At 39.9% G+C, this 11816-nt stretch overlaps 1 protein-coding gene across 3 annotated transcripts; it reads left to right on the plus strand.

The window, feature by feature from the left end:
* The first annotated feature begins 4332 nt into the window (after positions 1–4332).
* On the plus strand, positions 4333–11583 carry LOC146707835 (uncharacterized). 3 transcript variants are annotated; one of them, XM_085459385.1, is made up of 10 exons: positions 4334–4750; positions 5303–5599; positions 7163–7465; positions 8217–8327; positions 8578–8631; positions 10056–10091; positions 10171–10209; positions 10306–10338; positions 10422–10469; positions 11434–11583. In XM_085459385.1, the coding sequence occupies exons 1-10, from the start codon at positions 4663–4665 to the stop codon at positions 11493–11495; spliced, it is 1071 nt and encodes a 356-aa protein (XP_085315511.1). In that variant the 5' UTR covers positions 4334–4662; the 3' UTR covers positions 11496–11583. The 3 variants fall into 3 exon arrangements, with proteins under 3 accessions (XP_085315512.1, XP_085315511.1, XP_085315510.1); XM_085459384.1 differs by having other exon boundaries at positions 4335–4750; positions 10168–10209; XM_085459386.1 differs by lacking the exon at positions 10422–10469 and having other exon boundaries at positions 4333–4750; positions 10168–10209.
* Positions 11584–11816: the final 233 nt, after the last annotated feature.

An 11816-nucleotide genomic window follows, 5' to 3' on the forward strand; every position in this document is an offset into this window, starting at 1 on the left:
AGTGCATGTTTATTATAAACAAGATTAAACGTCTAAAGTTCTGCCTGTGATCTCTGGAGGCTGCAGAGTTCATTACAACCCATTAAAAGCTCAAACTATATACTTTTCTTAGTGCCCTTGGTCTTTTCTAACTACATTATATCAGGTGAGTTGTATAAGCTGGTCTAAAGAGCAGAAAAGTGTTAACACGATGATGTCTAAAGCCTCAATTATACTTTCTGGGTTTGTGAGTCAGCTGGAGTCCCAAGTGAAGTAAATTCTCGTCAGATGGCAAGCGCAAGTGTCCATGCAGAGGTCAGTGTGCCTGCCTGTTTATTTTTTGTGACCACACTGACTTGTCTGCAGAGGATTTACATCACAATGCACCAACTACACAACCGCTCCAGGAGGCAGACTTCAAGCAGACTTCAAAGAAATGACAACTCAGCCCCTGGGTCTCCACCTGTCTGTATGCCTGTGTCTGCAACAGTCTTACTCTAACCATTGGCATGTGTCAATATATTGACACACACACACACACACACACACACACACACACACACACACACACACACACACGTGTGTGTGTGATTCTGGCCACTAGCATCCAAACGACCAGATTAAATACCTACAGTGTAATCACAGTTTAACCATATCTTAAACCATATCTAGTTTTAGTGCAAAACCAGTGAAACGGGAAGTATAAAATGTAGACTGAAAGGTATTTGTACACCTGGCTTTCCTGTCAGGCCCTCGCTCTCCGTGGACTACCTTCATCCAGCTTTCTGCAAGTCCATCTGCTGCAGCTTCCAACTAATCAACCTCAGAGCAAAAGGTCCAATCAGCTGCCTTTATTCGACAGTTTGCAAGGTTAATACAGATCCACATTCTCCAGAGGAAGATTAAAATTTAAAAAGAAGGCTAGAGTTCATTTTTTAACATGCAAAACTATTCAGTAACATAGTACGGTTCACAGCCTCATGTTTATTTAGTAGTGTTAAACTACCCATGCTTCACCCAAAGCTGATTCATCCATGTTCATCCAAACTGAATACTATCAACACATATTGTTCACTTTGTAAAGGTTTGTACAAGGCACTATCTAGAGATCTATCCATCTAGTTTTCAAGCAAATGTATTTGCAAAAGGCTAGTGGGTATTCCTCAGGTAAGTTGAATATACCCCAGATGTGCATGGTTTGGTTTACAATTGCAGGCAATGCCCTTAATGTGAACCAACTACATGTTAATGTCTCCTTATTTTTGTCTTGCAGTCAGTAAATAGACCCCTTACCAGAACTGAAATGTGTGGGCTGAGTGTTATTTACATCTGAGGGTTTAAACTAGCACATATGTGACAAACTGTCGAAAGTCTCAAACACTGAACAGCATTTTAGTGTGAAGGTGTTAAAGTGATAAACTCAGAAATGTTTAATTTTAACTGCGGGTGTCCAGTTATTATTTATTAGAGTTACAGACATCTCGTCAGCAAAGTGACATTTCCATTAAAGTCATGCTGTTAATAGAGTATATATACATTTTTTTTATTATTAACAAACAAATAAGCAAACAAAGGAATACAAGGTTTTCGCACACAACCATCTCTAGGTTTTAGAGAGACTGGTGTGAAAAAGAGAAAATGTCCAGTGAGCGGCAGCTGAAAGTGCCTTGTTGATGCAGAGCTCAGAGGAGAAAGACAAGAGTAAATAAAATGACCACTTATTACAACCAAGATATGCAGAAGACCATCTCTGAACACACAACATGTTGGACCTTGAAGCAGACGGGCTACGGCAGCAAAGGACCACACCAGGTGTCACCTGGGTGCTTACAGCACGATAACACACCTCGTCACAAAATTCACATCATCTCAAACTGCTTTCTTCAACATGGCAATGAGTTCACTGTACTCCACAGTCACCGGACCTCAGTCTCACTGAGCACCTTTGGGACGTGGCGGAAGAGGAGACTGGCATCACGGATGTGCCACAGACGAATCTGCAGCGTGTGATGCTGTCATGTTAAAAATGTTTTCTGAAGAATGTTGAATCTCTACCACAAAACATTAAAGCAGTTCAGAAGGTAAAAGGGGGTCTCTTTTGTACATCGCTACCACCTTCCCATGCTGTCAATCTCAATACTGATTAATGTAGTCTTACGTCTGCATGGTTTACATCTGTGCTGTCTGTCATTCTCCCTTTTATACTCTCATTTGTGCAATCCATCTCCTCCCCATGTCCACCTCGCCTAATTCACTCAGAGCTCCACCCAAGTCTTAGTCTTCATCTTCACTATCACCAGCGTCTAGACTCCAGGGGGGGTCCTGTCCTAAATCCCATCACTGCTGGAATTCCATTCTGAGATGATGGGGCAGTCTAATCACTGAATGCACTGATTAATTTCTCTATCTAAAGAAATGATATTCTTTTCCCCAAATGATCTCTGCTTACTGAAATATTTTAGCCCTTTTTAAAATTAGGTTTTACTTGCACAAAGACAAATTTTCTGTAATTAATTCTGGAAATCAGGACAATCCCATTGTTTCCACAGGGATAATTTACGAGGGTATTTTTCAAGGACACCTCAGCAGGGTCCTGACACTTGCCGACAGCAACAGCTCCTCACACACAAACACAATCACAGATGGTAAATGCATTTTAGCTAAACACTCAAAATATTCAGGAATTCTCAGAATGTAAAGCATTTCTTTTGTTTTTATTGTGCATAAAAGAAAGAAGGTGATTTTTTTTAAGTTTTGGCTTCTGCCCCCCTCTCTAAGCTACTGACTGAGCCCTGAGAGAGGCAAGCCGCTGTGGAGTGGAGATAAGGCTACACCTGCCAGCCAAGCTCATCACTGTGTTTGTGGTTTTGAGTGTGTGTTTGTCTAAGCCTCTTTCCGTGTGTGTCTGTGTATGTTCCAGTCCCAGGGTTGAAAAGATAAGTGGCTCTAAGGAACCCGAGTGTAAAATCTCAGCTACACCGAACCCCAACAGAGATGAAGTGAGACAGCACAAAATGAAAAATACATATTCCTTTCAGAGTGGATTAAACTATAAAAAGATAGGCAGAAAGGTCATTTCCTCCTCAAAAGCAGCCAAAATACCTTCCAGCTCCCAGACATGTAGCCACATCACTGAAGAGTGAAGCCACAGCAGAGACCTGTGGATATGTTCTCACACTTATCTTATATTTACAACTAATTAGTGGTTTATATAAAATATACAATAATGCTCAAAAGTCTATGATCAAAAGAAATCTTCTCTTGACTACACTGTAATAATCTGCTCTAAAAATAGTATAGTATATAAATGATGAATTAAGCACTTGTTAATACCTGATTCATGCTTAACAGTGTAACATTATTATAAAGTGCAATCAGAAGGCTTCTAACGTATTTGACTTTTTAAAATTAATTTGAAGAAAAGTGGTTGAATATTTTGGTTTCCACTGACTTTTTTTTTATGACATTTTGTTCTCAAGCAATTACACAATGTAACTGTATAATTTGTAAACATTGTAGTCATGACAACCTTTCTTAAAAACTACAAACCCTTTGATGTGTGTTTACACGGTGACTGATGTGTTTTAACTTCATGTTTTATATCGCATAAAAACCATGTGTATAATACAAACTACTGATAGTCTCATGATTGAGATAAGGACAATTATGAGACAGTTTTGTATCAAAGAATGGTTACAGGCTACTAATGTCTTAGTATTTCCAAATCTATAAAAAAAAAACACATCCGTGTATATGTGATCTGTGATAATGAAAATATCACATTTTATGAGAAATGGTGGCAATAATATGATATAATCTAAAAATCCTGCTGTAGAAAATTATGAGAAACTCCTCTGTGATTGAGAAGAAGCATCACAAGACAAAAAGTCTGTCATGATGACAAACAAAGACTGCATTATGAGATGACTGTTATATAAACGACAGGCAGGAAAGCTGCACATGTGGAGATCGGGGGGTTTTGTTGTGTGTTTGTGATCATGTAAAGTTTCATTCCTAATCTTAATAATCAGTGACACAGGCAGGTTACCACATGTTACTGTTGTTTCCCACTTTTTAAAGATCATTCACCTTTAAATGACCTTTTTTTCACTCTGTTTTTAACATTTGTAAAACGCAGTTCTCCCTCTACAAAGAGACTACACATCCAACACATAATCATATGTCTGTAACCTGCTGTTTACACAGGACCTGAATTCATAAATAGTCCGATAAAGTTTGTCTCTTTTTTCACGAGAGGATGAGTGGTCACACACACACACACACACACACACATCCACAGTCAAACAGAAACACACTTTGTACTTACATTTTGTTGACTGAAACTCTTTGTTGTCTGTGCAGCGCTCCATTTCTCTCTCTTTCTCGCTTACTCAGAAAATGACAGGAAGTGTAAAAGGAAGGGAAGTTGCTTCTCGCTTTGTGTACGTGTTTTGAAATGTTGCGGCCAGCCTCTTCTTAAATTACGAACTCTATCGTGAGAACATCAAAAAGTCCAGCGACGGCTTCTCTGATGGGCAGCGGCACGAGTGTGAATGGATGTGTTTGCTGAAAACTCGAGAGGGAAGAAGACACCACGCGCCACGAGTCATGCCTGTGCCAGTGTGAACAAGTACCTGTGCCTGAGCGCGCGTGTGTGTGTGTGCGTGATCTTATGGTACAACCATGGCAAGAGCAGCACTTACTAAACTTCTTCTCCTCGTGATTCTTGCCTTCATCATCTGCCTCCCGGAATTTTTCACATTTTACCAAGGTTGGTCACACAAACAGCTTCAAATCCACATTAGTTCATTCTGTGTGTGTGTGTGTGCGTGTGTATTGTGTAAATGTTAGAATGTTATCCAGCTTTTGTTCAAACTTTGCATCAAAGTAAAGCTTTAGACAACGTTCGCTTGATTTGCTTCCTCTTTACACACATTGTCTGTGGAAAGACCTGTCTGTGTCGGTCTAAGATTATAAATAAGACCCAAATATAGCTCCATACAACTCTGACTGACAGCCCTTTTGAAAAGGTTTCCGTATTGTGTTGCCTTGAAAACACGTTTCTTTATGAGAGCATCTCGGTTTACCCTTGTGCTCCTGCCGTCTTTGCCTTCAGTGGTTTTTCTTTTTTGTCTCTCCATCTGTGTCTTTCCTCATCTGTCTCTTTCTGTCAGATACAAACTGGAGGCAACAGCTTCCATTTCGAGATCTTGCTATGATTTATAGCTTGACAGCTCGTTCTTTGCTGCTTTTCCTCTTTATGCCTGCTTCTGCTGAGAAATCAGTCTGAATTTTGCCGTGTTCATTCTCTTTATCCTTGCAGTAACAAAAGTGAACTTCTTCTGCCTTCCCTACCGACCCTGCGAACAAGGAAATCAGGTGAAAGAGGGAGAAAATGGAAAGGCTGGAAATGATGACGCTAAGAGAGGCCATATGTGTGACCCATCTCAGACTCCAGATCAGGAAAAATGGGAGCAAGCGTGCATACGAGAAGATCAAAGCAATACAACAGATTCGGCTTCAGACGTCAGGCGAGGCAGAGATGATCCAAAAGCGAGGTGGTTCATGTGTGAGACAGACATGGAAATGGCAGAAGTACACAGAAATATCTCAACTTCAGGTATTCACATCTAGAGACTCAACAACATCTGCTTTCTGTTTAGAAAAGCTTGCTACTGCCTGAAGTCCACACCGCTGAGTGCATCTGACCCGTACTGTCTAGTGTGTTTGGCTAGTGTGATTATTGAGTGCCACGTCTGGGTGCGGTTAAGTAAACTGTGCCCTGGTCTGCTTGAAAAGGTGGTCCAGGGCATGCTTCAGTTAGACTCTTAGCATACTCTGTGTACGCTCTTAAGACTTCCAAGGTGAATCATGACTCTAGGATCCATCACATTTGAAAAGTTTAAGCTAATTAACAACTAATTAATTGTTTATTAAAAGTGACATTTTATGGTTACCGTCACAGTGAGGACTCTATGCAGTCCTGTGAAAAAGTAAGTAGATCCCATGATTCAGTAGTTTAGCGACAATAACTTGAAGCAGTTGTTTTCTGTATGACTTCATCAATCGCTCACACTGGACACACTTTAAAATGCCATTTAAGTTCATTGAGGCTTACGAGCATTAATTTATGCACATTTCTCTAAAGGTCTTGCCACAAGATTTCAGTCATGTTCAGGTTTGGACTTTGATTGCAACAGCTTAACCCTTTTGTTTTGCAGCCATTCTGTGGTAGGGTGCAGTCTGAACCAAGCTTTAGCCGTTAGGCAGATGGCCTCACATTTCACTCTAGAATACTTTGGTGTACAGAGGAGTTCAGTGTTGACTTACTGAGTGCAAGATGTGTCGGCCCTGTGGCTGCAAAAGAAGCCCAAGTCATCACCCCTCCACCACTGTGCTTCATAGCTGTTATGAGGTGATATGCTGATATGCATTATGGCCTAACATCACGTTGGTCTCTTCTGTCACTGTTCCTGAAGTCATGATCAGATGCATTTTTGCAAACTAAAGCCAAGCTGCATGTTTCTTAAAGAGAAGAGGGTTTGTCCTGGGACTCTTCCAAGCAAGCCATATTTGTTCAGTCTATTTCTCAGTGCATTTAACATGCTAACTGAAGCTTGTCAAATCTGAAATATACCTCTGGTTTGGTCTGGTGTATATTTTTGTATTTGCTCCTACCTGTTAGTTGTGAGATTCGCACCTTTAGCAATATTTGGGTGAGAGGTTGTACTGTTTTTTCAGCTAGTGTTCAGCTAGTAGCTTAGTAGTGGAAAGGTGCATCCCAGGTCTTAAAACTGCAATTCCTTGAACAGCCACTTGAGGGTAGATTTACAATGTAAAATAAACTTTTTTATAGCCTTGTACAGGAAAAGGCTTTTAGTCTCTAAAACTTCATGAAAACTGTACAGAGGACACCTGTCACGAAGTTTGCCATAATTCATCTTGTGTTTCTGTTGTTCAGCAGACCATCAGAGGTGCAACGCTTCCAGAGAGAACTGATCGCCTTTCACTAATTAAAGAATCTAATTAAGCTTTAAAATATGAGCATATTAACGTGAGCGTCACTGTGAGCATGTTCACAGGCTGGTGTTATTTAACTCTTGCGCTGCGATGCCTTCTTCAGCAGACAATATAAGCCTTTTACGCCCCAATCAATACATTCATGCTATTTATTCACCCACAGCTTACGAGTCACATCTGGAGGTGTCAGCCGAGCTTCATCTGCCCAACGCAGAGACCCTGAATCTCACCTTGTACGGCCGCAGCAATCACAGTTCCTTACACCTCTACCCACCTGAGGAGGAGGAGGAGGAGGAGGAAAATAAGGGTGGTGATGAAGGACAGAGGAAGGCATTCTACTGCTGTCTCCCTTTCCTGCCCAACTCTGAATCGCCCAATCAAAGCCGCTGTCTCCTTTGGTTCGCCAATCAAACGGTTTGGAATTCAACAGCAAAGGAAAAGCTGCCATGGAAACGGACACAGAAAGGTTGGTGTCAGGCGGATGGAGCTGGGCTTCTTTGATCCCCACGCGGCAAGTGTGGCTTCACTGTAAGATGGAAAGGAGAGGAAAGAGGAGACAATAGGAGACAAGGAAATTGGCCACTCAGTTTTCATTTCATTCCAAGCTGCCCACTCTCTCAGTCCACAATGGAGTCATTCTTTTTAATAGAAGAAATTTCCTTCAGTTCTTCTCCTGACTTTTTGTTTCTCCCTCTTCCTCTGTACTACATGATCAGTCATACTTTCCAAAACTACAGTACATCTTAATTTACTGTATCTCTAAGCCTGTATTGATTTCTTTCTTTCTGCTCTGCTCTCCAAAAGTCCCTCATGCTTAAGACATTGATTAAGTAATATTTTCCAAAGTGCATAATGAAAGCTGGATATCCATTTCCTTCCAATTTTTCTGCAGCACCTCCACCAGACCTTTCCATTTATGCTTTTCCCTTTCTTTGTTCTTGTTTGTTCATTTCCTCTTATTATTTATATTGCCTCTTCTATGTCTTTTATCTCTTTCCAGTCCTCCTTCCTTGCCGGTCTCTTGCCTTCTTATCCTTCCTTCTTTTCTTCCTTCATCCACTCTACATTTTCATGTATTTTATTTTCACATGGCATGAATTTTAGTGCTGGAATGACTGGGATGGATTTTTTTTTCTTTAGGTAAAGAGGTCAGTAATGAAAATAATACATAATTGTTTCAGACTCTGCTTTGTCCAAAATGTTCCTCTGTTTTCCAGATGAGTGGCAGTGTGCGCTCAGAGTGGTCTGGCTGGCTCTGCTGTGTTTGGTGTTGCTGAGTATAGTAACGAGTGTGATCGGACAAATCTACAAGAAAAGGCGTTTGTGCAGTAAGAGACAAAAAACAATCAAACAAAAGAAATCACTCGTTTTATGATGCCACAACTGAAGAAACAAAGTCAAAATTTTGAGTTACTATTTTAAATTTCTAATTAAAAATGAAAAACTTTGAGTTTTTGAGTTGAGTTTGAGTTTGTATTAGTGAGTTGAAAGTTTGGACTTATGAATATAAAAAAGGCTTGGCTTTGTTTTTCAGTGGTGGAAACAGGCGTCCTAAGACATGTTTTTTTCCTCTGCCAGGGAAGCCGAAGGTGCACCCTGATGGCTTCAACTTAATTACTCAGCAATTAAATGGTAAGCCAGCAAAATGTGTATTCTGAAGTTACTGTACACTAGATACGTTTGTACTTCACTGGATTTCAATATTGTGAGTGCTTAAAAATATCCAACTTTAAACAAGTTCACCTTTTGCTGAAGGGCAAGACTGAGCGTGCAAACTGAGGTGCACATAAGAAAAAAACAACAACCATTTACACATAAAGATAAAAAGCAAACTCTAATTATAACACAAGAAAAATGTTTAAATGTAGCATGTTCAGCAGCAGTGGTCTGTCCAAAGGTGACTGACAATGTGCAAGGCAAAAGTGCAAAAAGTCATGTTTAGCGCTGTGACGTGAGACTTCCTGCTTCTATGGTGAAAGACAAGCTTTTTCTCCTGGCCGCATATTGCTATCAGAGCCACTGCTTTAGACTAGTTTCAACCACAGTGCAGAGAACTTAAAAAACAATTATTATTATGAGAAATTCTGAAGTGATTGGTTTTGTCATATTGTACAAAACCTTCTATGACAATTAAGCAAAGGTGAAACCAATGAGGGACAAGATCAGAGTCGAACTGAAGCAAGACTCATGAAAAACTGACTTCCACACCCAAAAAGGAAATGACAAAGAAATGAGTGTCTTACACTGAGGCATGAACACTAAGAGGAGGCAGACTCAAGGGAACACAGGAAGCCTCAAATTACAACCCCCACTAGGATTTTCTCAGTGCACATGTACCAATACACAGCCCTCTGTGACATTTCAAGCAGCCCTCAAGGACAGAATACACTACCATACAGTTCATTCACCCACAATATATAACTTAACATCAAATATAGAGGCAGAACCAAACCAAGGGAGCATAATCTATTCATCAAACTCAACAGTCACCTCAAGGCACTTTATATTGTGATAATACAGAGAAAATCCCAACAATCAGACTGCCCCCTATGAGCAAGCGCTTGGTGACAATGGGAAGGAAAAACTACCTTTTAACAGGAAGAAGCTTCTAGCAGTCCAAGTATCAGGGAGGGACAGTCGTCTTCGACAGTCAGTGAGGGGTGAGGACAGGAAGCCGCTCCGGAAGAGAGACAGAGATTATTAATAACTAATGATTAAATGGTGTATAAACATAAGACTCAGCCATTCAATGTTAACAAATACATCTGGTGTCAAGAAATGCCACCTCTCACTGTAATGGTTAAAAAAATGATAAGCCATGGCTTACTATCAACCAAAAACCAGTGTGTTAGATCTCTGAACAAACACACTAAATGTGTATTTAATCTATGTCTTCATTTATATGCTGGCTCAGTACATGGTCACTTTTAGAAATCCTGGTCTGTGAATAGTCTGTATTGTCTCTGAAGTATAATATATTAATAATATACTAAGTAAACTAAAATTTATTCCAGAAGATGAGAGTTACAACATGTTTATGCTACTCTTTTATATAGACGGTGCCAAAGAAACAGAAGTCAGCCCTCCTGAAGGTAAACTGCTCAATAAAAACGCATTTACATCTGCGTCAACAGGCTTGGAGATTCTAACAAACTCTTTTTGGTCCAGCAGGGACAAACCTCCACTTATACGGGTTTCATACCTGGTCAGGTCAGTCCTTTTAATCAGTCAGCATCATTTAATGGATCTGTTGTTTCACTGCTTTCACCACGTTAATCTTTTTCTTTTTTTTACCAAAATGGATAGGGCTCTCACCAATTAAAGAAGTTGACAGTCAAAGTAGGTACACACACATGCACCTTTTAGAAAAATGAGTCAGATCACAAACACACGTTCTGATTGTCCTCACGTATACTTTTCAGATGACATATCAATGTTGATGGATGGAAATGCTGACCACTGCTATACTGGTAAAGTCTTTACTGGAACAATTGTACAGGTTCAAAGAGAAAGCTGTTGGTGGTTATGACCACCAATAGCTGGTTGATGACTTTCAGATACTCTTGCACGCATTCAAGACTTAACTTGGCGCCTCTTCATGCAACCAAAGTTTGATTAATTATATGCGGTTTAGTTTTTAGATGCTATGGGTCGGCCTTTAGTCCTGTCCTTACCAGCGTATTGCTGGATACGTTATTTGAAACTGCTGCACGGTTGGGAACCACATCGCCCTTCATTTTCATACGTGTGTGGTAATCTGCGAATGGTGCTACGAGAGCTCAAAAACTCCAAAGTGTAGCTTTAAATATGATGGACTTAATGCATAAATACAAAAAGTATACCAATGTGTAGCTAATTATCATTGAATTGTTTGCTGTATTAGGCTGTTCTCTTTACGTAAAACGTAAACATAAGGTCAGAGGTTAAATGTGATGTGATATTTGGATGTAAATTATAATGTGATATTTAGAATACACATACACCAGTATCATTTCCTAAATGTTGCCAATACAAACAAAGGCAGTCGTAAAGTTAAAAGACATTTTATGATGTTTGACCTTATAAAATACACACAACACTTATAAGAATCATAGTTTCTAAGTTATAAGGCTTTTTGGTAATTTTGGACCTATACATCATTATTTTGACATTGAGGATTGTGGTTGATGTGAGCCAAATTTTGAATGGATTGTTAACACGACTCCATTCTAAATAAAAAACGTAAAGTTTTATCGGAATTCATTCAAAACTTTTTGAGTTATGGTGTTTACAGACAGAACGGCATGCACACTTCCAAAAACGTAATCTTCCAGGCGGAGTTAATCGTCAAAAAATTCATCTCAGTAGACAATTACTGCAGAGTATCAACACATCAGAACCCTTTTAAAATGTCATCTAACAGTGCGCTTGGTGCCTTTTTTCTGTTGTCTTTAGGTTTTCTGCATCATCGCAGCCATCCCTCCGTCAGCTCCATCAAAGATGAGCCTGCTCGATGACAGGCGAGCAGCCGGAGGAAGCTGGAGGAAAACAGCCGCCTCATTTACCAGCATTACTAATGGTGAAAATAAAGATATCTGAACCACCTACATGTGCTTGTGAACTTATTTTCAGCATGTCATCTCGGAAGCTTTGTCTATGTTAGCACTTTATTAGAGGACAGTCTCTACACATTATTAAACTATCAAAAGTTAAATAAATGGATTGGCCCTCGAACATTTTTCACCCTGAAAGAACTAAATTGTTTTGTATTCTGAGTCAGATGCATGGCTGATAAACAGCCTTACCCCGTCTGGTTATAGCTGAAAGGAGCCAAAACA

Source organism: Copadichromis virginalis, linkage group LG6, assembly GCF_057382275.1.
Source record: "Copadichromis virginalis isolate Kocher_CV1m ecotype Utaka linkage group LG6, C_Virginalis_male_GT1.1, whole genome shotgun sequence".
In the NCBI taxonomy this organism is placed as follows: domain Eukaryota; kingdom Metazoa; phylum Chordata; class Actinopteri; order Cichliformes; family Cichlidae; genus Copadichromis; species Copadichromis virginalis.